The sequence below is a fragment of the Ananas comosus genome, linkage group 14 (assembly GCF_001540865.1).
Source record: "Ananas comosus cultivar F153 linkage group 14, ASM154086v1, whole genome shotgun sequence".
NCBI lineage: Eukaryota > Viridiplantae > Streptophyta > Magnoliopsida > Poales > Bromeliaceae > Ananas > Ananas comosus.
In genome coordinates, this window is record NC_033634.1 from 11,190,619 (window position 1) to 11,216,831 (window position 26,213).

Below are 26,213 nucleotides of genomic sequence, written 5' to 3' on the forward strand. Positions count from 1 at the left end.
AAAGTTTTTTGAGAATTTGCAATTTATTATTCACATAAAATGACGCGGAAACTAGAATAAAAATATTAAAAATGATAAATAATGGTAATATCAAGAAAAATATTTACCTAAAATGGTTATTTCCAACTATGAAACTTTGGAAGAATATATGTAATAACAAAAATATGTGAGGATGAATATGCAATTTCATTACTATGTAGTAATGCATATAAAATTAAGGGAAAACCTCAAATAGCACCCCATAGTTTCGCGTTTTTCCACTTTAGTACCCTATGACTTAAAATGTATTACTTACATATCCTGTGATTTTGTTTTTGTCTTTTCTGTTATCCCCTCCATGAAGTTTTTTTATTAAATCAGTGACAAAGTTAAAACCACAAGATAAAAATTCAGTAAACCACAGAATACTAAAGTAAACATCTGATAAACCACATGCGGGTATCTGAAGTTTTTTGTATATGATTTAATGTTAACAAGAGTCGCTGATAAAAAGAGAAAAATGAAACCGCGTGGTACTAAAATGATACACTTTAAACAACATAGTACTAATGTGAGAAAGGGCGCATCCACAAGGGTGGTATTAGAAGTTTACCCTAAAATTAATCCTTAAATTTAAAAAAAATATATTGGTAATTTTAACATGATAAGATGCCAAAGATGCCCTATTTGTGCCTTTTTAATGCAAGATATTTTTCGTATGTAAAATAGCTGTTACAGAGAAGAGTTCGACTCGAGTTTGTAACATTTTCGCCATATACAATTATATCATGTTCTTTAACAAAATTTGATAAATATGGTAATGTATTGAAATTTTTATCTTATCTTTCATATTTATACCAACAAAGCAAACAATAGTATTAGTTGTGACACATTAAATTCAAAAAGGCCTCATTTGATACCACAACCTCTTTCTTTTGCTTCTTTAAATAGAAATTTAAGCGTCGAGAATGGTAACGGTACCAAACGAGGCCTACGGTGAAACAATTTGCACGAATATAGGAACAAGAAACTAATAAATATATTGAAATGCAATTATAGACAAAGGAGTCGAGAACTCGAGAACAAAACTTTGATGCATGACAAAATCCAATGTAGTTTCTTCTAAACATCAACAAGAGAGGAGTTAAAAGGCATGGCATTTTTGTCTTAAGATAATACCAACTCACTGTTTTAACTACTCACTAATCAAGAATCTTACTGCTCTACATTTAAACACACATTACCAAGGAGAAATTTCGCGTCAAACCTGAGCCGGAAATAGGGTTTCGCTTCGGACGATGCTGTTGGAGAGATAAAAGGCTCAGATTGAGCTCATATTGGATTCAGCAGTGAAGCTGCAAATAAAGGAAACAGAGTTTCAGTACAATGATATGGTTAAGAAAGTGATGTTGAGCTACTTCGAAGCTCAGATTTGAGCAAACTGAGACAGAGTTGCCGTAATGATCAAACGGAAATGTAACTAAATTCTTACGCATTTTCTTTTATGATTAAACACTGTATCAAGATCAAATAACCAAAGAATCTTTTCAACCACCGCATGAAGTAACAAGATGCGCAAATAACAGCCAAATAAAGGATGCCATGTATAAGGATGAAATTACGTGACTGCATGCAGATCGAACAAAGAAAAAGTAGTGAAATCCTAAACAAGCACCTTACAAGCACACTGGTTTCAAGTTTATACTCTTTAAATTGCGATGATCATCCACTACTGTAACAGAAATCCTAAATCAAGGGAGAAACAAGTACCTCCCTTAAAGAAAATCTACCGTTGATCGCCGGTTTTAGATTGCTGCTGGATCTGCTGAAGTAGCGCAGCAGCCAACTGCAGAGTTGCCTGAAGCCGCTTCTGGGGATCTGCTTCCGGCTCTTCACGCGAGCTATTTGGCGCTTGTTGGCCACTCTCTTGGCCAGAACTAACCATCATTTGTAACGCAGAAATATTCTGCTGTAGACTTTGCGTTTGGCTTATCTGGGTANGCTTTGTCTCGAGCGGCACGCGAGGGGTGCCGCGGCACACGGGGGGTCCGAGACCTCCCCCTGTACCGTGCCCCTTTCTTAGGGGCACGGTACGTGCCGCACCGGCACGGACGAGATTTGAAACCTTGCTTTCTAGTAATGCATATAAAATTAAGAAAAAATTTCAAATAGCACCCCGTAGTTTCGCGCGTTCTCACTTTAATACTCTGTGATTTAAAATGTATTACTTTCATATCGTGTGATTTCGTTTTTGTCTTTCCGTTATCCCCTTCATTAATTTTTTTGATTAAATCAGCGATAGTTAAAACCACAGGATAATAAAGTAAAAATTCGATAAACCACAGGATACTAAAGTGAACATCCGATAAATCACATGCGGGTATCTGAAATTTTTTGTATATGATTTAACGGAGAGTTAACAAGAGTCGCTGATAAAAAGAGAAAAATGAAACCACGTGGTACTAAAATGATACGCTTTAAACCACATGGTACTAATGTGAGAAAGGGCGCAACTACAAGGGTGGTATTTGAAGTTTACCCTAAAAGTAATCCTTAAATTTTAAAAAAAAAATATTGGTAATTTTAACATGATAAGATGCCAAAGATGCCCTATTTGTGCCTTTTTAATGCAAGATATTTTTCGTATGTAAAATAGCTGTTACAGAGAAGAGTTCAACTCGAGTTTGTAACATTTTCGCCATATACAATTATATCATGTTCTTTAACAAAATTTGATAAATATGGTAATGTATTGAAATTTTTATCTTATCTTTCATATTTATACCAACAAAGCAAACAATAGTATTAGTTGTGACACATAAAACTCAAAAAGGCCTCATTTGATATCACAACCTCTTTCTTTTGCTTCTTTAAATAGAAATTTAAGCGTCGAGAATGGTAACGGTACCAAACGAGGCCTACGGTGAAACAATTTGCACGAATATAGGAACAAGAAACTAATAAATATATTGAAATGCAATTATAGACAAAGGAGTCGAGAACTCGTGAACAAAACTTTGATGCATGACAAAATCCAATGTAGTTTCTTCTAAACATCAACAAGAGAGGAGTTAAAAGGCATGGCATTTTTGTCTTAAGATAATACCAACTCACTGTTTTAACTACACTAATCAAGAATCTTACTGCTCTACATTTAAACACACATTACCAAGGAGAAATTTCGCGTCAAACCTGAGGCGGAAATAGGGTTTCGCTTCGGACGATGCTGTTGGAGAGATAAAAGGCTCAGATTGAGTTCATATCGGATTCAGCAGTGAAACTGCAAATAAAGGAAACAGAGTTTCAGTACAATGATATGGTTAAGAAAGTGACGTTGAGCTACATCGAAGCTCAGATTTGAAAAAACTGAGACAGAGTTGCCGTAATGATCAAACGGAAATGTAACTAAATTCTTACGCATTTTCTTTTATGATTAAACACTGTATCAAGATCAAATAACCAAAGAATCTTTTCAACCACCGCATGAAGTAACAAGATGCGCAAATAACAGCCAAAGAAAGGATGCCATGTATAAGGATGAAATTACGTGATTGCATGCAGATCGAACAAAGAAAAAGTAGTGAAATCCTAAACAAGCACCTTACAAGCACACTGGTTTCAAGTTTATACTCTTTAAATTGCGATGATCATCCACTACTGTAACAGAAATCCTAAATCAAGGGAGAAACAAGTACCTCCCTTAAAGAAAATCTACCGTTGATCGCCGGTTTTAGATTGCTGCTGGATCTGCTGAAGTAGCGCAGCAGCCAACTGCAGAGTTGCCTGAAGCCGCTTCTGGGGATCTGCTTCCGGCTCTTCACGCGAGCTATTTGGCGCTTGTTGGCCACTCTCTTGGCCAGAACTAACCATCATTTGTAACGCAGAAATATTCTGCTGTAGACTTTGCGTTTGGCTTATCTGGGTAGCTGAAAAACCAGAAGCCCCAGAAGCACTTGCAGAGGAATCAAAAGGTCGGTTAGGAGGCAGCCCAGATGCAACTTTGGGAGTTGCTGATGTCGCGACTTGCGGTAGGACAGAAGAAGGGTTCTGGAACATATTAGACTGTCTGCTCTCTTTGTCTGCAGATGAGATTGGCTCCTTACCTGATTGCTTTTGTTGGGCGAGGAGAGTCGCGAGTTGAGCAAGCTGATCCGGCTGCAGAGGAAGTGGCAGAGACGTAGAAGGCTGATACTTAGCTTCCGCCTGTTGTGGAATCTTAGCAGCAGAGAATGGAATGTTAGTGCTACTAGAAGTTTCCGGATTAAGATTGCTCGAGGTGGCTCCATGTGGCACCCCCGGATTAGACAAGGGGAATGCTTCTGCGGCATTAAGTGATGAATTGGATGCATTGCTTTGATTGAGCCGATTCGAGGGCGCTGTCTGAGTTTGCTGTGGAAATTGGTTCTGTCCGATCTTTTCACGGAAATCAGGTGGCCTTTCAGGCGGATTTAAAGAACCCATGTACGGAGAATATTCATCGAATTTACGAGGTGGGGGAAATGCAGAAGACGACCCTAAATAGCTCTGACCCTGAGAGAATGGCCTAAAATCGGGGGAGTTAAGCTTTCTAAATGAGGAATCTTCACGAATACTGCCGTCAACGCTCGATCGGTTTCCGAGGGCTGGGATTTTCGATTTTGAGACTTCGGTTGAGTGCTGCATTGAAGTGAAATTAGGGCTGGGCTGCTGGAACTGGAGAACCACGCCAGAGATGCTAACTTTTCCGGGGACTTTCAATACTTGTTCGGAAAAATCAGACGGCGGCACAAGAAATAATGTGAGCTTCTCCCCTAGTTTAGCAACTGCAGCGCGCTGCTTCTCTCCTAGATAATGCATGAACTCGTTGTAGAATGCGATGTCGGCATCCGTTTGGGGAACAAAGAAGACCACCCAAGTGTTGCTTGCTTGGTAGTAGTGTTTCGTGAGCATGTCTAGACCGGTCCGAGCTGTGCAGTTCAGAAACTCAGGCCTGCAAATAAGCAAAATGTAAGCTGTAAAAACTAACCATATTATTTTTTTACACATATTAAAGAATGTCAAACAACCTTTGTTTTCCAAAAGCTTTAAGTAGTCAGATAACGTTGTTTATATATTTCTTTTATTCAACACTCCCTCTTATGTTTGGGTTCATAACTTTTTGATAGGCCCAATACATAAACTTGAATTAAATAAGAGGAAATTAAATGAGACTAGAGGTCTAGTGAAATTCAAACCCAAGACCGCCTGATATGATACTATGTTAAAAAATGTGAAACAAACTATTGTTCTCCAAAATGTTAAGCTACGAAAAAACGGTGTTTATATATATATATATATAGAGAGAGAGAGAGAAGAGTAGAGCAGGGCTACTGTGCATTAGGAGCACAGTAGCCTTGTGCTCCTAACTTTCTAACATCCATCAATTTTGATAATTGGTTAGGGTGAGAGAGAGAAGAAAAAGTGAAGAGAAATTCAAAAGAAAGAGAAATTAAGACACCTAATTTCTTCCATAATTTCTCTTCTCTCTCATCCTAACCACCCATCAAAATTGATGGATGGTTAGGAAATTATGAGCACAAAAGCTGTTGTACTCTTAATAGCACAATAGCCCTGCTATATATATATATATATATATATATATATATATATATTAAACAACCTCTTCAATAAAACTTGACTATATTACAAACTGTTTTGACAGAATAATTTTTAACTTAACAAAATATTCTGTTACCAGACAGAATGTTCTACAACTTCTTTGACAGAAACCAGTTTCTAACTTCCTGAAATAAAAGGTACCAAAAGTACTGTTACCAGAATCAAAAATTTTAATGCTACAGTAACCATTTCGAAGCACTATAGTTCAAATAAGATCTAAACATTTTTACCAAAAAATATATAATCAATAAGAGCTCTTTTTGTATGAATCTCTGGAAAGCTCCTGATTGTTGTCAGTAAACAATAAAATACATGCTTAAAATATTCAAATATAATGAGGAAAGATTGATTTAGAATGCAGGAACAACAAGTTTGTCATCCAGAACTTACAGCGTGAAATCTAGAACTTTTCCAACAGGAAAGCAGCGAGCACGACAAACTGGAGAGCCTCCTTTGGCTATCGTACCCTCCCACTTCCACACCTCTTTAAGTGGAGGTTGTTGAGGCTCATTGTTTACTCTTTCGAGTTTGGCCGAACTGAAGGGCATTGATGGACTAGGACCTGCATCAAAACCATCAAAGGATCTCCAAGAATCATCGCCTTCTACAAACCGACGAAGCGGATTCCTCGGAAAATCAGGAACACCTTTACGAGCCAAAGGATCCGAATGGAAATTCCTATTAAAGGCATTGTTTTCTGCTTCACCAGGGAAGAACTTTGGCATGGCATGATCAAATTTTTCTTGGCCAAAGTCAGAGAACGGATACTCGGGAAGTTCTTTATCCGGAAACTGATCTGATTTCAGCTTCTTGGCTGACGGGAAGGAGCTGTTTTCTGCACCCCAAGGTTCATCGAACGAGGGCGGTCGCCTAGGCCTCTCAAAAGGAGGAATATCATGCCGCCACGTGGCGCCCCTCTCTATAGAGGGACTGCTTCTGTGCCTTTCATACAGCTCTTCCGACATCCTTCTTCCTGAATTTAACTCTTGAAACCGAAAATGTTCGGCATTACCACCAAGATCATGTCCCAGTCCCGGCCCTGGTCGTATAGGATTATCTCCGCCATAACCCATTAATGGAGATGAAATGCGAAATTCCCCAGGACCCTCTAAGTTTCGACCCCTCTGGAAAGTCTCAAGATTCTGATCAGGTTCAAAACTAGGGTCGAAATGGGGAGGGTGCGAGCCGTCAAACGAACTCCTTCCGATTTCATTTGCAGCAAACTCACTCTTGGCGAAGCATATATGCACTCGCGGGTTGTTGAAAAGCTTCCCATGAAGAGCTTCTTTTGCCCGAAAAGCTGCCACAATAGTTCGGTATTGTATAAACGCGTAGCTGCGGCCGGGAAATGTAGTTATCTTCACAATTTCGCCGAAAGGAGAAAATGCCCTCCTTAAGACCAATTCATCAATGTTTAAGCTCGGTGGAAACCCTATCCACAGTACCTCACTAGGTTCCCCAGTTTTGCTATTCCCCCTAGATTTATCAAAAGGTTTTTCGGGACTAAGATGGTGTAATCTTGAATCTCTTCCCCGTTCAATAAAAGGCATTTCATCATTATATTGTGGGTAATCATCGTCCATTGGAGGCCCTGAAGCCTTATCCTGTAATTAAAATGCTTATTTTCTCAGGTCAATTGATGCTAATTGTTAGTCTATAGTTCATACTATTTGGCCACTAAGTATAAAGACAATGCATGAACCATCAATAGGCCACCCGCAACTGCCTGTTTTATAGCCAAAAGCTTTACTGTCTTACTTTTATTCCATAAACTATGCCTGCTATTGGATATGATCGAAAAGAGAACAACTAAATTATCGTGCATAGTTTTCTAACCATTTAAATAAATAAAAGAGAAACGGCATTGTCGCTGAGTGTATCATCCTTTTGAATGGCATGTAGTCTGAAACATCTTCACAATTGGAAGGAATGAAACTATTGCTCAATCATCATGAAACTTGAAATTGGTTCCTTTTTTTTATTAACTAAGAGTACATCAACAGAATTTTCCATAAAAGGAGGAGCAAAAGCTAAAAGGATTAAGAACACATGCTACATTGTCTATGAACAATTCGAGATTGCTGTTTAATTATGCAACTTGTATTTAAAGAATGTGTTACATTAACATTTGATTAGTTCAGTAATGTTGTCAATTATTGCAAGTGAAATCAACCTTTCTATTCGAACGAGGTTACTTTTGTAAGTGATTCTTGTCACATACATTTAACAGTAACAGCATTCTTTAACATGAAGAAGTGCAATCAATCCTCCTTAGCGCTTGATGCAATGTTTTTCTCCTAATTTTATGTACATATTTTATCTTTGTTTCTTATTGATTTTGTAGGAGTTTTAACCACTTTTACTCAAAGAGAACAAAAGTAACTAGTGTGATATAGTTGACTCAGCTTTCATTGATTTGTATATGTTCCATAGCAAGGAGCATTATAATTCAAATCATCTTTAGCCTTTGATTCTTGTAAGGGTATAAAATATTGGTTTGGCCGAACTGCTTCTGCAGCTTGTCTAACATTTGCCATGGCAGATGATCAGTGCATTAGCAGTAGGCAACACAGGATTTATGCTGGCAGAGCAAGAGTCAGGGTACATCTCCCTTCCCTATATCCGTCATGCGTCATGCTTACTTCCCGACACAAAAGAGGCACGTAAAGTGCAGCAACAATTGAAACTTTCTTTGCAATGTTAAAGTTATGGAAATGTCTAGCACAGCGTAGCAGGTCATCACGGCACATAAAGTAGTATCAGCCAGCTGCTGATACGGCATTTGCCAACCAGCATGCACCAGCATAGTTTGACATGACTATCATTACACTAATATGACTCATTTCACACCATATCAGAAGTTATCATCTCTCGTAGCTTCAAGAACTAGTGCATCTTCATTATACATTTAGGTAAGTCACATCTCTATTAAAACACTAGATTTCTAAAACATTTCTTCAACACTGTCGTGTTCAGATAAGAATCCTAAGACATCTCTTGAGAAGATTATGGTAGATGTTAGGAACAATAGGGCATAGTTTGAAGTTATAATCCTCCTGAGTAGATAGCAGTGTTTAAAAAAGCCCAAGGCGCACCTAGGCGCAAAGGGCTGTTGGAGCCTAGGCGCAAGGCGCAAGGCGCAGGCGCGCGCCCGAGAGAGGTCAAGTGCACACTTTCATAGAATTTTGAAATAAGTAAATAACCAAGAAGTGCCTTACTATACTTTCTAATAATTATTAAGTAGCACTAAATATACTCTATAAAGTCATATTATTACAATAAATATTCTATAATTACCCAAATAATCACGTTTCCAAAAGGAAAAAAATTAAGAAAAGAAAACAAGCCAAACAACATATATGATAATTTTGAAAAAGAAAATAACATAGATAAAAGTAAAGAACAAATTACCTTTTTTATCTCCAAATAAAAACCAACATAAAGGTAACTATTAATTCACAAACATATAGAAAATTTTGATGTGAAAATCACATAATTATAAGCACAAGATCATAAAAAGTAATATGCATAAAAGTTTAAATTTTCAAGCCAAAAATCATTAAAAAAGTATCATGATCATGTGAAAGCAGTGATAAAAAAGTGTGCCTTAATATAGAAGGAGAGGCGAGTTGAGTTGAAGAAGTAGAGAGGGAAAGCCGGAGGCAACCGGAGATGATAGACGAGCAGGAGAGAGGATCGATCCGAGCGGAGAGAGGGAGCGGACTCGGCGAGAAAGAGATGGAGCGGATAGATGTTTAGGGTTTAAAACTTCAGATTAGATTGGTTTTGGGTTTATTTTACATGTTCTAAACCCATTAGACCAATAAATATAGGATCCAAACCCATTAAAGCATATATTTTTAGATCCAAACCCGGTAGGATCAAATATATATTAGGCGCGCCTTTCTTGCGCCTTGCGCCTTGCCCTAGGCGTGCGCTTAGGCAGCCCAGGCGCGCGCCTAGCCTAGCTCCTAGGCCCCTAGGCGCGCGCCTAAGGCACGCTTTTTTAATCACTGGTAGATGGTCCAAATAAGGTGGTTAATCATTTGAGAAACCTTTTTAGGTGTTTAGCAAGGTAGAAACCATCTCTTCAGGACAATTCTCCCCTGAAATGAATTTGCCCAAAATACCTCCATTAATAGGTGAGGTCAATCAAAATATCTCCTTCAAACCTTTTTATTACTGCATTATTGAAGCAGCAAATAAACCTCATTTTATTTTCGAATGCAATTTTCTTTTATTTTGTAGGTTTGTGTTTGATTTGGACTTAAATCATTTAGTTTTAGTTGATTTGGCTAACCCAAACTCTTTTCTCCAATAAACAATGAAACAATCCCAAAAAGACCTTTTGAATTCTCCAAAAAGACCTTTGGAATTCCCAAAATTGCTTCATCTTCTATACATGACCCTTGGGTGACTGTGTTGTGTTGAAAACGAAAGGATAATAATTTATTATAGGAAGGCTCTCAACACTATAAATACATGGTTCTTGATGCCTTAAAGGGGGATATATTTTGATGAATAGAAAATTCTGCTCTTGTTCTTTATCCTTGGTATTCTACTTCCCAGTGAGATTATCGACGCTTCTTCCTCGCGTCGAAATCGTCTTTTTCCTCAACTTGATCGTCGTCGCTTCTTTCTCGTGACAAGATCGGCTTCTACTTCTACCACCCCTCTTCTTCTTCCAAATCACTATCTTATTTTCTTCTTCCCCGTTGCCGAAATTCTACCTGTGGTGTACCGCCCTCCTCGTCCATTGTGGATCCCCCGCAATCATGTGAACGGAAGCAGATTGAATTTCAGTAGCCCATACAATCCACAAACTGACAGGCTGACGGAAATAGTAAATTGATCTTTGGGTAATCTCTTAAGATGTTTAGTTGGAGAAAAACCAACACAATGGGATTTAATTTTACCTCAAGCTGAATTAGCTTATAACAGTTCCATAAACTGAACCATTGAAAAATTTCCTTTTGAAGCTTTATATGGCCGTCCTATAGCCCACTTTCTTGACCGAGCACCAATACCGTACCCTGGTAGATTTAGTGCAGATGCCGACTATTACCTAAAACAGATTCAAGAGGTGCAACAACAAGTTTATCAAAGATTGCGGGATTCCACTATCAAGTACACGAAATCAGCGGATAAACATCGCCGAAGTATGACTTTTAATGAATGAGATAATGTCTTAATCTATTTTAGAAAAGAAAGGTTCCGAGCCGGAGGATATAGCAAGTTGAACAGGAAAAAGTACGAGCCATTCAAAATTCTGAAGAAATTGGGAGAAAACTCTTATCTAATTAATCTACCCTCGAAAGTACCGACGTTCCAGATCTTCAATGTCAACAAGCTGTACAAGTACCATGGAGAAGCCCCCTCTACTGTCGATATTGATGGCTTGATATCTCGCTCCGACATTGAAACTCCATCAGATGGTGTGAAGGATATTCTGGATGTGCGCGAGTCTGCGACGCGACGTGGTACTCATCGTCGATACTTGGTGCGTTGGCGTGGACGACCATTGTCCGATAGCAGTTGGATTTCTTAGGCGAAATTGCGCCAACTTCGAGAGGACTTATACCAAAGCTATCAGGATGCCACCTTGACGGAGTCGAGATTTTCCCAACTCGAGGGGAGCTGATGCAGCAAATAAACTTCATTTTATTTTCGAATGCAATTTTCTTTTATTTTGTAGGTTCGTATTTGATTCGAACTTTAATCATTTAGTTTTAGTTGATTTGGCTAACCCAAACCCTTTTCTCCAATAAACAATAAAACAATCCCAAAAAGACCTTTGGAATTTCCCAAAAAGACCCTTGGAATTTTCAAAATTACTTCGTCTTCTATGCATAACCCTAGCGTGACCGTGTTATGTTGAAAACAAAAGGACAATAATTTATTATAGGAAGGCTCTCAACACTATAAATACATGGTTCTTGATGCCTTAAAGGGGGAGATATTTTGATGAATAGAAAATTCTACTCTTACTCTTTATCCTTGGTGTTCTACTTCCCTGTGAGATCATCGACGCTTCTTCCTCACGCCGAGATCATCTTTTTCCTCAACTTGATCGTTATCACTTCTTCCTCGTGACAAGATCGGCTTCTACTTCTACCCCTCCTCTTCTTCCGAGTCACTATTTTATCTTCTTCTTCCCTGTTGCCGAAATTCTACCCGTGGTGTACCGCCCTCCTCGTCGATTGTGGATCCCCCACTATCGTGTGAATGGTGCACTTTTTGTATCTCCCATCTCCTGATATTCTATTATCCCCTTTCAATATAGCCTTCCACCATTACCAACCATATTTGCCCAACAACCAAATCTAAAAGCTTTAAGTACGATAAAGTCAAATTTACCTTTTGGAACTATTATATGTATTTTCAGTTGGTTGTTATTATCTCATATATTGAGGGTTTATCATCATCTTAGTATTACTTCAAGTCGATTTTAATTTTTGTCTTGTTGAAATTTTTGCTTCCTTGCTTTAATTATAGTAAAGTTCATCGAAATCGAAAAATTGAACCTAATTTATTTCAAGAAATACCATTAAACAAAAGCAAACTTGAATTTTCAATTTTGGCAACCTCTCGGTTTGCATCAATTATCCTCCATGTACTTCCTCAATCCGCATTGGCATACGCATGCAAATATAAAGCTTACACCGACACCAGAGCACAAAGTTTAAGAAGTGCAAAAAAAAGTTCTAAGAAGGTGCGGCTCACCAGTTTCCATTCCAAGTACAACATAAGAACAAATGAACATCACCTTTTATGAAGTTTGTTATTGGAGATTTTATAATGATGTACATAAAGGATACATATTTTACTCATTTCTTTTGTTGTTTTTCCCTTTTTTTCCTTTTTTCTTTTGTGTTCCCAACTATCTAGATAAAGGGCCATACATTTCCTCAAAACACTGGTTAGATTTGTTTACTAAATTTTTTCACTATTTGAGGGCAGAAACTTCTTTAAACTGAAGGACTGCTTGCACCTACTGTGAATCTTAACACGAATAGGATCTAGATAACAATCCTGACAGTTATCAGCCTGCATTTGATTTCTCTATTAATTTCTTTCAGAACATCACCCATTTGTTTTCTCAATTTGTGGTGAATTGTTTTATGGAAATGTATTGCTTAATGTAATTGATACCTGTAGAAGAATAGAATTCTCAAAGTTTGTCCTGGTGCCAGAATTTTGGTGGCTTCCTAGTAATTCATGTGTACGCAACATTATCACTGATTACTAATATTCATCATATAGCTCAACTGCTCAAGATAAGTGTTCTCCAATGTACAATTTGTAGCATTACATTGTTGGACTGGAAAACTTCAGCTCCAACATTCACATATACAGCTGGTAAACTACTGCTGGCTAACTGTCTACTGTTTTTAATAACTGATTGTGATTATTCAATTACTGAGACGAAAGTGAAATCTGAATGAAACAGAATTAAGGGGATTACAATTTTCCATTAATCACCGAAAGTCCAAAGACCCAAACAAAATAATCTTCAGTATTGGTAAAAACACTCAACTGAGCAAATAATGGATTATATTCAGGTTCCGGTGCCAATCAGAAAAGCAATAATAAGATAACGCCAGTATGTTTTCAAGTTCAAGAGATGTACTGAACAGCTTACTGTCCTTTGATTATTTAGTTATTGAAGCTGAAGAACATGTCATAACTCCAATAATTTGCTGAAACAATTCTAATTTGGCATTTTCTTCCGTACAACAAAATGAAATGTTGAAGTACCCAATCAATTTTATTTCCTAGTTCTTGTAAGGTTAGGTTGAATTTATGCACTGTATAATAACCCTAGATTTTGGAACTGTATATATACTGTTGGATCTAAATTAGAATTTGATCATTCCTGCGAAAGCAAATTTAGTTCATTTTTTCTTCCTAGGTGACTTTTGAGAACTTTTAACTTGTAAAACTGATAGGCAACGCATTTGCTGATTTTTTTTAAGATGGGGTTGAAAACAAGCAGCACTTAACTCCATGACACAATTCCAGGATCCCTAAGGGCCCATCTGGTTAGCGTTATCTACCATTACTAGTTATCTCAACATAACTAGTAATCAGACATGTGATTCAGATTACTACTAATGTTGCATTACTCCGTTTGGTTCAGTGCAATAATGTAAAGTTGTATTACTGCGTACGTAAGATTATTTTGCTTAAATCATCTTATATGTTTTGGCAATACTGATGGTAAAGTTTATACTATTCCAAAAAATATCCTTACACATATTTATTTAAAATTTGAATGTAAACTTTAAATTTAAGTTTAAATTTAAATTTAGATTTTAAATTTAAGTTTTGAATTTAAAACTTGAGTTTAAATTTTCAAATTGAAATTCTGGTTTTAAGTTAAAATTTTAAAATCAAATTTTGATTTTGAATTTGATTTTGAATTCAAATTCAAAAATTGAATGAAGTTTTAAATTAAATTCATATTTTAAATTTAAATTTAAAATTTAACTTTAGATTTCAATTTCAAATTTTAATTTATATTCAAAGTTCCATTCAAAGTTCAATTCAAATTTTGATTGCGAATTCAAGCTTTATATTCAAATTCTAATTTTGGAACGTTTAAATTTAGTTTTTTAATTCAAATTTTAAATTCAAGTTTTAATGTAAATAATTCAAATTTTAAACAAAATTTATTCAAATTCTAAACTTGAATTCGAATTATGAATTCATATTTTATTTTGAGTTTAGATTTTTTAGATCAAATTTTAATACAAACTCAAATTTTCAATTCAAATATCAAATTTAAAATTTTAAAATTATATTTGGAATTCAAATTCAGATTTAAATTTGCATTAAAAATTCACATTTGAATTCAAATTTATATATAAATCCAAATTAAAATTTTAAAATTTTGAATTTGAACTTAAATATTTTAATTAACACATTAGAAACAAAAATTAAAACTTATTTTAAATTTAAATTTGAGGCAATTGGGGGTGGGGAGGGGTAATTTTATAATTTTGTATAAGTCGCAAGATAGCCCGCACTCAGTAATGTATGATACTCCCCCCCCCCCTCTAAATATTTCAGAGGTTATCTTGCATTATTAGTAATGCTGTATCACCAACCAGATTACTTATGGGATAGACCAAACACAGTAATCTAAAAAGATTCTCGCAAGATACCCTGTAATCCTGGCATGATAATGTGGACCAAACAAGCCCAAAAAGGTATGTATTTCATCAAAACTGAAGTATGCGCCACCATGGATTCATGCTAAAGCAAATCTTGTTTAGTTGTTCTGTTAATTAGTTCAATACATATGAGATTCTAATTGTCACTATGCCAATGAAAAGCCAGCAGCTTCTTACCTTCATTTTGCAATAACACTAAGTATCTGGCGAGGTCATTGATTAGTTTATTAATAATATACATATTCCCACATACGAGTGCGACTGTTTAACAGGTGTCTATAGCATGCAAAATTATGAAATATCTGTTTGTATAGACTGATGAGAGATAGAAACTGCCTTGGCATTGTAAGGGAGAATATCTTATCGAACTGACAATGAAGCATACACAGGCAGTGCAGTTTGGATCATAATTCGATTGTGAAAAACATGAGGGTCAAGTATAAATGGAGCGAGAACTGTAACACTTTTTCAGATATATCCTCAAGTAGAAAATATACAAGAATAACACAGACAATATTTTAACATGAGAATAACAATCTACACTTTCAATAATTGGAGAATCATTAAAAACATTTTAAGTTTTGGGAGTCACTTTATTTGCTTTTTCTTTTCTTCTAACTTAACTTGTTATTGCACTCTGTCAGACAGTGGAAGTTTCTTATAACAATTTGGTCCATAGACATTACATTGTTGATGGATTGAGTGCAATTTTTCAGTAAATGATTGGCAGGTTTGAATTATAGCATCATGATATCTTTTTCTCTCTTCTTGGTTCTCTTTCCTCTTTTGGGTAGTCCACACAAGACACTCCTTTTTCTGATGCTGGTAGACTTGAGATTTAACAGTGAACACCTATCTAGTAAACAGGTGATAATTATTTAAGGGTTAATGTCATACAGGTCCCTACAAATATAGTGAATGACAAATATATCCCTTACAAAGTCCTGATGTTTTCAAATATGTCCCTGCCGTTAGAATCCGTTAGAAAATTTTAGTTAACCATAGGTTAAATACTTAATCCTGGTTAGTTTTTGACAGTTTTACCTCTTTATATTATACTGTTATGGTTTTTGGAGGGATATATTTGTGATGGCAAAATTGAAAATATAAATAGTTATTTAACAGTTCTCTAACGGAAACAAACCAGAGGGACATATTTGAAAACATCAGAACTTTTGTAGGGACAACATATGAAAATTGAACCTTGTGGGAATATATTTGTCCTTTACTATGTTTGCAGGGGCCTGTATGAAATTAACCCATTAGTTAAATACTGCAACAAAGACCATGCCAAGATAATATGTTTCTGTAAGCATTTCTCCTATCAAGCTAGTCCATCTCCGTAAGCATTATCCATTATTAAATAGTTGTTTAATTATTTGAACCCTATTCCTCAATGATTTGTTATTCATATCAATAAGCACAATGCGGTGACTATAAAAGCAATTACATTATATCTTAGTTACACTACAATGCAGTAACTATAAGGCTATTTCCCTGGAAAAGTTCTAACTACTTCTCTTCCTACCTAATTACATTATATCTTCTCAATTGTTGAATAGACAAACCTGTCATTATTTTATGATTCAGCTCATATATCTGGTAAATTTAGAGTATCTATCTCAGTTACGGCATATTATGTCTCATACCAATAGATGAGAAGAGTGGCTATTCTCTATAAAATGATATCAATCACATGATGTCATTTAGAAACCAAAGAAAATCTAGTGCAAGCTTGACCTCCCTAGAAAAGGTATTTATATGCTGCAATTTTATTCATACTAATTAATAGAGATGGAAAGAGAAAACGCAACTTCCAAATTCCATTCAGAAAGATAGAAGAATAGCAGCTTTGTAATTTTAAGAGCAGTTCATATAGTGATGAAGCTGCTTCTCATGGAAAGGTCCAAGATACACCATCCCTAAACCAACTTATATAAAATATTCTCGATTGTTTATAGAATTTCCTCACAACCAACACTGGACTACCAAATGGCATCTAACAGTATGGGTAGTGAATTCAAAACTTCACTGTTATAATGATTTCTATGTTCCATATTGCTCCTAAAAGTATGTCGTCATATACCATGGTTACCTGCTGCAGACTGCTATAATAATACTATTGATTCTTCCCATGATTTTAACATGAGACTTGCCGATCAAATTTTTAAATGTGTGAAATGAGGCATCAAGAGTTCTTACTGAAATACTAGGTATCGACAATCATGTTATGTTCAATATATAAGAGATCTGGTGTTCAACATAAAATGCCATCAATTGACAAGGCTAAATGCAATCTTAGAGACAGCTGTTTATAAGTCACAATAACTCACTAAAATTTTCTTATTGAAGAACTTTGTACTGCATATCTTTGTTTCAGATGTAGCATGAGAAGGATTAGTTGTCCTGCATTAGATGGTACTTTGAGATAATTAACAAGACAAGGAAAAGCTAAATGTAAACTTAACCTCTGTAACTTAAGTTCTTCTGTGTTACAATTTTTCATGCAGCTATTTACATAAATGTGCTTCGATTATTTACATAATTCCTGCATTAAATTTGATGATTATTATTTCCTAAAAGTTTGAAACTTTTTCATTATATGTCAGTGTCACCGATATATGAGAAGATTTAGCTGTTTCAAGGAAATTGCTGTCAACTGAAGAAGGCAATTTGGAAAAATAAAATAAAATGTAATCTCCTAAAGATAGGTGCTTCTACATAGTTGAATTGTTCTGCAGGCTAATGTAAAAACGCTCTCTCCATGATATTCACATGAAAGTTTAGTGTTTCCTCATTTTTGTTAAGGTACTTGGTTATGCAATTAGTTTTTCCATACAATAACTGCAGAAAAATTAACTGTTTCCCACAAAGATGTTATCAAATGAAGGCTTTAATGTGGAACCCAAAAGAAGCATAATGCAACCTAATCTCCTTAAGATAGGTGTTTGTCTGTCAAAATTTACCTCCTGCAGAATAGCACATAAATGCTCCTCAATGCTTTCTGTGATTTTTACATGAAATTTAATAACCAGCACTTTCTAATGTAGGAAATGATGTAAGAGAGTTTGTTGTTGAAATCCCTGGTTATGATCTCTGCCCCATTCAATTAGGTAAGAAGTTTAGCAGTTCTCCATAAGATGTTACAAAATGCAGGAGGTAGTTTAGAACCTGAAGATAAAGTTAGGTGCAAACTTAATCTCTCTAAGTTAGATGTTTGTATCCTAGATTTGTTTTCTCCTGCAGCCAATTACGTGTATTTCTTCGATTTTAAAATTAATTTCGATGTTATATTCGATAAATTAGAATTATCTAGTGTCAGCGAAAACAGTGAAGAGTTATTCACCGAAGCACTTGATTGCTAGTCCCTTCAATGGCATTTTGAGATTGGCTCTTATAAAGAAAAACACTGCAGAACATTAAACCACACAATCCCCCTGAAACCATCAGCGAACAAGCACAAACACAAACGGGGAATAACAAAACAGGGAACTTTTCAAGACTAACCCCCTTTGCAAACTCGATTCTAATAAGCATGCCGGCGAGGTTGGAACCCTGCAGGCCCCGCATCGCGATCACCGCATCCTCCACCTTCCTGTAATCCACAAATGCGTAGCTCCGGCCGGGTACATAACCAATCTTTTCCAAATCCCCAAACCTAAGGAACTGCTCCGAGAGCATGCGTTCGGTCACGTGGGAGCTCAAATTCCCGACCCATAGATGCCGCGAGGGTGGGGCGATGCCCCACCCCGACGACTTCCGATGTTGTTGTTGTTGTTGTTGTTGTTGCTCCTTCTCTACAAATCGGGGTGGGCCGTAGCTGACGCTAGGTCGATCTCTTCCACCTCCCCCCCTGCCCATCTATATGCAAAATAGGATCGATTCGTAGGTCAATAAAACCCTAGAAATTAATGCAGATCACATCATAAATAGTTCCAAAATGTAGAAAATTGCAGCAAAAAGGGAACATAGATAACTAGTTAGACCAAAAAGTGAACATAGATAACTACTTAGGTCGATCTCTTCCACCTCCACTCCTACCCATCGATATGCAAAGTAGGATCGATTCTAGGTTAATAAAAAACCTAATTTTGATGCAAATCAGAAATCAAATGCCCCAAATACGCAGAAAATTGCAACAACAAGAGATCATACATCACATATGAGATAGCAAAGAGATAGGTGTTACCATTTTCTTGGGTTAGGGTTTCTGATCGACGATGTAGGAATCAGAGATTAGGGTTTTAGAGAGAGAGAGAGAGAGGGAGAGAGAGAGAGATGTCGATGCGCGTTTTGTTTTGTTTTTTCGCCCTTTGGAGACGCGAGAGAAGAGGAAAAAAAACCGAACCGGAATTGGACCGGATTTGGGGGGAAAAGCCGGTTCACCTAAGAATTGCTCACTCGAACCGCAACCAATTGCACTCTAGTCCTCAAATTTTGAGTATCTTAACACTTAGGTCCTCAAATTTTAATTTATTATAATTAATGACCCAAAAGTTCTAAATTATTACAAGGCTAAAATGTATAGAAACCTTTTCCTAGACTTTAATCAATTTCGAAATTGATCCCCTGAACTTTTTCTTATTTGATTTACACTCCTCTACTTTCCAATTATTTGATCTAGCTTCTTCCCTTAGAAATTTTAAAAATTCTGCTAGAATCAAACACCTACGAAAGATGCCGACTAAAGTAATTTTTAAGCGCATACATTTTTCTTGTGTGTGTTTATTTTGATTCAAATAAAACCTTCAAAATTATCGAAGAAACGAACTAAATCATAAGTAGGAGTATAGATCTAATAAACAAAGTTCAGGGGGGTGAATTTCAAAACAGTTTAAAGCTCAGGGGTTTCTATATTTTTTAACCTTATTATAATTAAGTCCTTTATTTTGCTGATGTGGCATTTTAGCAATCGCCACATCATCAATTACAGCGCTACAGTATCACCACAATATTAGCGAAACATTACCAATTAAAGAAGAGTAAATTTCAAATATCATTCCAGTAGTTTCGCATTTTTTTACTTTAGTATTCTGTAATTTAAAGTGTATCAAATTAGTGTCCTGNTGTGGTTTCATTTTTATCTTTTCATTAGCTTCTCTATTAATATTTCGTTAAATTATATATAAAATATTCAGATACCCAATCTAGGTTTATCGAATATTCACTTGAGTACTACTTAGTTTTAACTTTATCACTGATTTAACGAAAAAAATTAGTAAAATAGATAATACAAAGATAAAAATAAAACCACATGATACTAAATTTATACATTTTAAATTACAAGGTACTAAAGTGAGAAAGTGTGAATCCATAGGGATGGTATTTGAAATTTTTCCTTATATTTTATTCACATCATATATGTGTTGTATTATTTTTCGCTCTAAAATGATACGCACCTAATCTCCTTAAATGGCTTTTTCAAAATCCATGTTAATATATCATTTTAGATTAAAATAGACGTGCTTAATACAAAAGTATATAAATATTGTTCTCGGTCTATGTGTCATATACACGGATACGGGACACGACACGACTCGGACACGACGATTCGGCAAAATTCAAAATATAAGGACACGGACACGACAAAAACACGGTTAATAAAATATAATAGTTTTAGTATAACAATACATATTTATGTTATATAATATACTAATTTTGTAAACAAAATTATAATTTTTATAAGAATGAAAATTAATATAATACTTTTAAAATTAAAATTATCAATCAAATATGATTTTAAAAAATAGCAGTTAATTTTAATTATAACATGGATGTAAAAAAATTAAAATGAAGAAAAAGAGAGAGAATACTTTTTAACATTAGAAACTTTGTTGAAGAAAAATCTAACAGAGATCAAAGATGAGATAAATAATTTTTTTATTAGGAACAGAACTATATAATTTTTTTTTAATTATATTTTGGCTAAATTACAGAAAACCCCCCTGTCAAAATCCGCTTTTTCACTTTCCCCCCCGTCATTTAAAAACCTATACTTTGCCCCTTATAAAATAAAAAATGTGCACTTCACCTCCTACCGTTAGGGTTCCGTTATAAATTTTTTTTTTATGCCAAAAATACCCCTTCGCCCCTTTCCTGTTGCTTCGACGGCTTCCGGGACGGCGCCCTCGCCGGCCTCGCCCTCCTCCACGAGCTCAACCTCCTCTTCGACTACCCCCTCGACGTCATCTTCCTCAACTCCAACCGCCTCCGCCGCCCTATCCCCGCCAACCTCGGCAACTCCTCGGCCTCCATCGTCGTCCTCGCACACGGGCGCAATCCCGTCCTCCCTCTCCGACGCCATCGACCTCCAGCAACTCGACGTCACGCACAACCGCCTCACGGGCGCAATCCCGGAGGCCATTTGCGCACTGCCCGCGGGTTTTCACAGGAAGGTTTTCTGTAATTTAGCCTTTTATTTTTTTCTAAAATTGTAAGATACTTATTTTTTCCAAACTATATATATTTTATTAATTTAATAATAATGTGGCAAAATATCATATAATTTTTTCATCCTTTAACTAATTCACTTTTCAATTTCCAATAGCTTTCTGAAATAGCATGACACGTCACATGCGCGTCCATGCTGCGTACACGTCCGACCCACGTCGGACACGGACGCGAGGGGCTTTTAGAGAATAACGATTATTTCGTATAATTTAATATTATATTAGAGCAGAAAATTCTAAGTTCGAGCCACGCCAATCTCCTAACATTATTAATTTCCTTCCATTTCAAGTCCACGTCATAGGCTAGCGAAAAGCTTCGAGTCCAAACTTTTCTTCAGCATTTAGGCCCCGTTTGGTTCGGGGGATGAGCGGGGATAACGAAAGTTATTCCCGCTATTCCGCCAAACAAGATGAATTTTGGCCAGAATATTTTATCCCAGTCAAGACTTGCTATTCCCGACTATTCCGAAATAGTTTGAGATTTACTATTCCACGCTATTCCAATGCTTAATTTCAAACTTAATTAAAATTATAAATTGAATTAAAACTAAATTATATAAATATAATATGTTATATATTATAAAACATTATTTTTATTATAAAATTATTAATTGTACTATATTAATACATATTATTTATATTTAAATATTATAATAAATTATATTTAAATATTATAATAAATTTTTTTTATTAAATTTAAGTTTAAGTAGAATTTTAAAAAAAATTATAAATTTATTATAATAAATTATTTTTATTAATTGTTCNTTCAAGACTAACCCCCTTTGCAAACTCGATTCTAATAAGCATGCCGGCGAGGTTGGAACCCTGCAGGCCCCGCATCGCGATCACCGCATCCTCCACCTTCCTGTAATCCACAAATGCGTAGCTCCGGCCGGGTACATAACCAATCTTTTCCAAATCCCCAAACCTAAGGAACTGCTCCGAGAGCATGCGTTCGGTCACGTGGGAGCTCAAATTCCCGACCCATAGATGCCGCGAGGGTGGGGCGATGCCCCACCCCGACGACTTCCGATGTTGTTGTTGTTGTTGTTGTTGTTGCTCCTTCTCTACAAATCGGGGTGGGCCGTAGCTGACGCTAGGTCGATCTCTTCCACCTCCCCCCCTGCCTATCTATATGCAAAATAGGATCGATTCATAGGTCAATAAAACCCTAGAAATTAATGCAGATCACATCATAAATAGTTCCAAAATGTAGAAAATTGCAGCAAAAAGGGAACATAGATAACTAGTTAGACCAAAAAGTGAACATAGATAACTACTTAGGTCGATCTCTTCCACCTCCACTCCTACCCATCGATATGCAAAGTAGGATCAATTCTAGGCTAATAAAAAACCTAATTTTGATGCAAATCAGAAATCAAATGCCCCAAATACGCAGAAAATTGCAACAAAAAGAGATCATACATCACATATGAGATAGCAAAGAGAGAGGTGTTACCATTTTCTAGGGTTAGGGTTTCTGATCGACGATGTAGGAATCGGAGATTAGGGTTTTAGAGAGAGAGAGAGAGAGAGAGGGAGAGAGAGAGATGTCGATGCGCGTTTTGTTTTTTTTTTCGCCCTTTGTAGACGCGAGAGAAGAGGAAAAAAAACCGAACCGGAATTCGACCGGATTTGGGGGGGAGAAGCCGGTTCACCTAAGAATTGCTCACTCGAACCGGGACCAATTGCACTCTAGTCCTCAAATTTTGAGAATCTTAACACTTAGGTCCTCAAATTTTAATTTATTATAATTAATGACCCAAAAGTTCTAAATTATTACAAGGCTAAAATGTATAGAAACCTTTTCCTAGACTTTAATCAATTTCGAAATTGATCCCCTGAACTTTTTCTTATTTGATTTACACTCCTCTACTTCCCAATTATTTGATCTAGCTTCTTCCCTTAGAAATTTTAAAAATTCTGTTAGAATCAAACACCTACGAAAGATGCCGACTAAAGTAATTTTTAATCGCATACATTTTTCTTGTGTGTGTTTATTTTGATTCAAATAAAACCTTCAAAATTATCGAAGAAACGAACTAAATCATAAGTAGGAGTATAGATCTAATAAACAAAGTTCAGGGGGGTGAATTTCAAAACAGTTTAAAGCTCAGGGGTTTCTATATTTTTTAACCTTATTATAATTAAGTCCTATATTTTGCTGATGTGGCATTTTAGCAATCGCCACATCATCAATTACAGCGCTACAGTATCACCACAATATTAGCGAAACATTACCAATTAAAGAAGAGTAAATTTCAAATATCATTCCAGTAGTTTCGCATTTTTTTACTTTAGTATTCTGTAATTTAAAGTGTATCAAATTAGTGTCCTGTGGTTTCATTTTTATCTTTTCATCACCTTCTCTGTTAATATTTCGTTAAATTATATATAAAAAATTCAGATACCCAACCTAGGTTTATCGAATATTCACTTGAGTACTATTTAGTTTTAACTTTATCACTGATTTAACGAAAAAAATTAGTAAAATAGATAATACAAAGATAAAAATAAAACCACATGATACTAAATTTATATATTTTAAATCACAAGCTACTAAAGTGAGAAAGTGTGAAACCATAGGGATGGTATTTGAAATTTTTCCTTATATTTTATTCACATCATATATGTTGTATTATTTTTCGCTTTAAAATGATACGCACGTAACGCACCTAATCTCCTTAAATGGCTTTTTCAAAATCCATGTTAATATATCATTTTAGATTTAAATAGACGTGTTCTCGGTCTATGTGTCATATACGATACGGGACACGACACAACTCGGACACGACGATTCGGCAAAATTCAAACTATAAGGACACGGACACGACAAAGACACAGCTAATAAAATATAATAGTTTTAGTATAATAATACATATTTATGTTATATAATATACTAATTTTGTAAACAAAATTATAATTTTTATAAGAATGAAAATTAATATAATACTTTTAAAATTAAAATTATCCATCAAATACATAGCAGTTAATTTTANAAATTTTAATTCTGAATTTTAAAATTTAAAAGTTAAAATTTTAAACTTAAAAATATAAATTTAAAAATTTAAAAATTCAAATTCAAATATAATAAGAGAGTAATATTATTATTTTTTATTTATAAAAACCCACTATCCTTCTTATTCTATCTTACCTAAACAAACGCTATTTTTTTTATTCTCAGGAATAACTCAATTTTCATCCAAACACAATTGATCTAATCCCCACTTATACCTCAATTTATATCTATCCCTAGAATAGTCACTTTTTGCTTATTTCCGAACCAAACGAAACCTCAGAGAATAAATGTAGTTTCAAAAATCTTTTTATAAAGCTTAATAGAGTTGAGATTAAGGGCGTGTTTGGTTCCTCTTTTTCATCCTGGAATCGGAATCAGAATGGGCGAATCTGTTTGCCCATATTTGGTATGCATGATTTCCATTCCGATTCCGATTTTCGAGTAAATGGAAAATTTTCAATCATTATTTTTTCCAATCCGGCCTAGAAGGCCAGATTGAAAATTGAATCCGGACGGAATAGATTTGTTCAGATTAAATTTAACTTTTTTAAAACTTATTTTCTAATTAAAATATAAGTTTAAGTTTAAAAATTATATTTATAAATTTTAATTTTAATTTAAACTTGAATTAAAAATTAAAATTCAATCAAGCATTTCGAATCTAATTCATAAATTTGAATTTAAACTTAAATTTAATTTAAAAATCTAAAATTTTATTTAAATTTTATTTAAAATTTAAATTAAATTTATGAATTCAAATTGAAATTGAAATTATAATTTTAAGTTTGAACTTGAATAAATTAAAATGTAATTTTATATTTTGAATTATCCGTTCAATTTCAAATTTTAATTTTTTTAAAAAATTATATTTAAAATTTTGATATTATTTTAAAATTTTGACCTAAATTTTTAATATTTAATTTTTAGTTTGAATTTAAACTAATATATTATAAAGATAAAATTGGCATATTAATTTGATTACGTTTCTGATATCTATCTAAACCAAATATCTACAGTGGGAATGGTTATTTCGATTTCGATTCAGGTGGCGAACCAAATAGAATGAGATAATAAATCATTCCGATTTCATTTCCAGCTTATTCTTATTCCGATTTTGATATCGATTCCGACTTCGAACCAAACACACCCTAAGTTTTCGCTTTGAATCTCGTTATGTGTGGACAAAATTGTGTGAATATGACCAACAAAATAGGAAAAAAATATGCTTACAAATGAGAAGCACCCTATTCTCATTTAATGGCCCTTTCAAAATCTTGTTTAATATCATTCTAAATTAAAAATAGACGAGATTAAGTTTCCGATTTGAATTTTGTTATGCACGGGCACAAGTGTGTAAATATCTAAGCGTCATGGCCGCTAACACAGAACATGAAACACGAAACACGACAAGACTTGGACACTGCGACTCGACAACTTTCAAAAAATTAGAACACGGACATAATATAAACACTGCTAATAAAATATAATATTATTAATATAATAATATATTTTTATTATATATAAAATATTAATTTTAATAAAATATTATTATATTTCTCATATGAGCGAAAGTTCGTAAAATTTTCATTGATAATTCATATTTTAAGAAAAGAAATTATCCACCATACATAATTTATTTTATTGACAAAAAAAAATTTGTATGCATTTATTAAAAAGCTAAAATATTTATCATCTTATATTATATATACATAGAAAAAATAAAATAAATATATATATGGTTATATGCGTTATGGATCAGCATTAAATGGGCGTCTAAGAAGTGTCCACATCGGATACATGTCTGACACGGACACGCGTATGTCCGACACGGATATGCGAGGCTTACAGAAGTGTCCGTGAGACATAAGTGAATATGATATGAAAAATAAAAAAAATATTGAAAAATGAAAAGCACCCTATTGTCACGGACAAAATATTTTCCGCTAATTTCTC

The 26,213-nt window shown here is 34.9% G+C and overlaps 1 protein-coding gene across 9 annotated transcripts; it reads right to left on the reverse strand.

Annotated features, from left to right (window-relative positions):
- On the reverse strand, positions 1,048-22,791 carry LOC109720244 (flowering time control protein FPA). Of its 9 annotated transcripts, none has more exons than XM_020247219.1 (6): positions 18,982-19,086; positions 18,300-18,653; positions 6,007-7,220; positions 3,847-4,948; positions 1,770-1,921; positions 1,048-1,334 (listed from the first exon to the last, which is right to left on the reverse strand). In XM_020247219.1, the coding sequence occupies exons 1-6, from the start codon at positions 18,982-18,984 to the stop codon at positions 1,301-1,303; spliced, it is 2,859 nt and encodes a 952-aa protein (XP_020102808.1). In that variant the 5' UTR covers positions 18,985-19,086; the 3' UTR covers positions 1,048-1,300. The 9 variants fall into 9 exon arrangements, with proteins under 9 accessions (XP_020102808.1, XP_020102812.1, XP_020102811.1 ...); XM_020247223.1 differs by having other exon boundaries at positions 1,750-1,921; XM_020247222.1 differs by lacking the exon at positions 1,770-1,921 and having other exon boundaries at positions 3,675-4,948.

What these genes read in the sequence shown, in the direction of transcription:
- LOC109720244 (XM_020247219.1), bottom strand. An exon ending in GAATCGAGTTTGCAAAGGGG is followed by an intron (nt 7,221 to 18,299) that starts GTTAGTCTTGAA and finishes TTTTAATTACAG; the next exon opens with GATAAGGCTTCAGGGCCTCC. An exon ending in AAAGTTCTAGATTTCACGCT is followed by an intron (nt 4,949 to 6,006) that starts GTAAGTTCTGGA and finishes GCTTATTTGCAG; the next exon opens with GCCTGAGTTTCTGAACTGCA.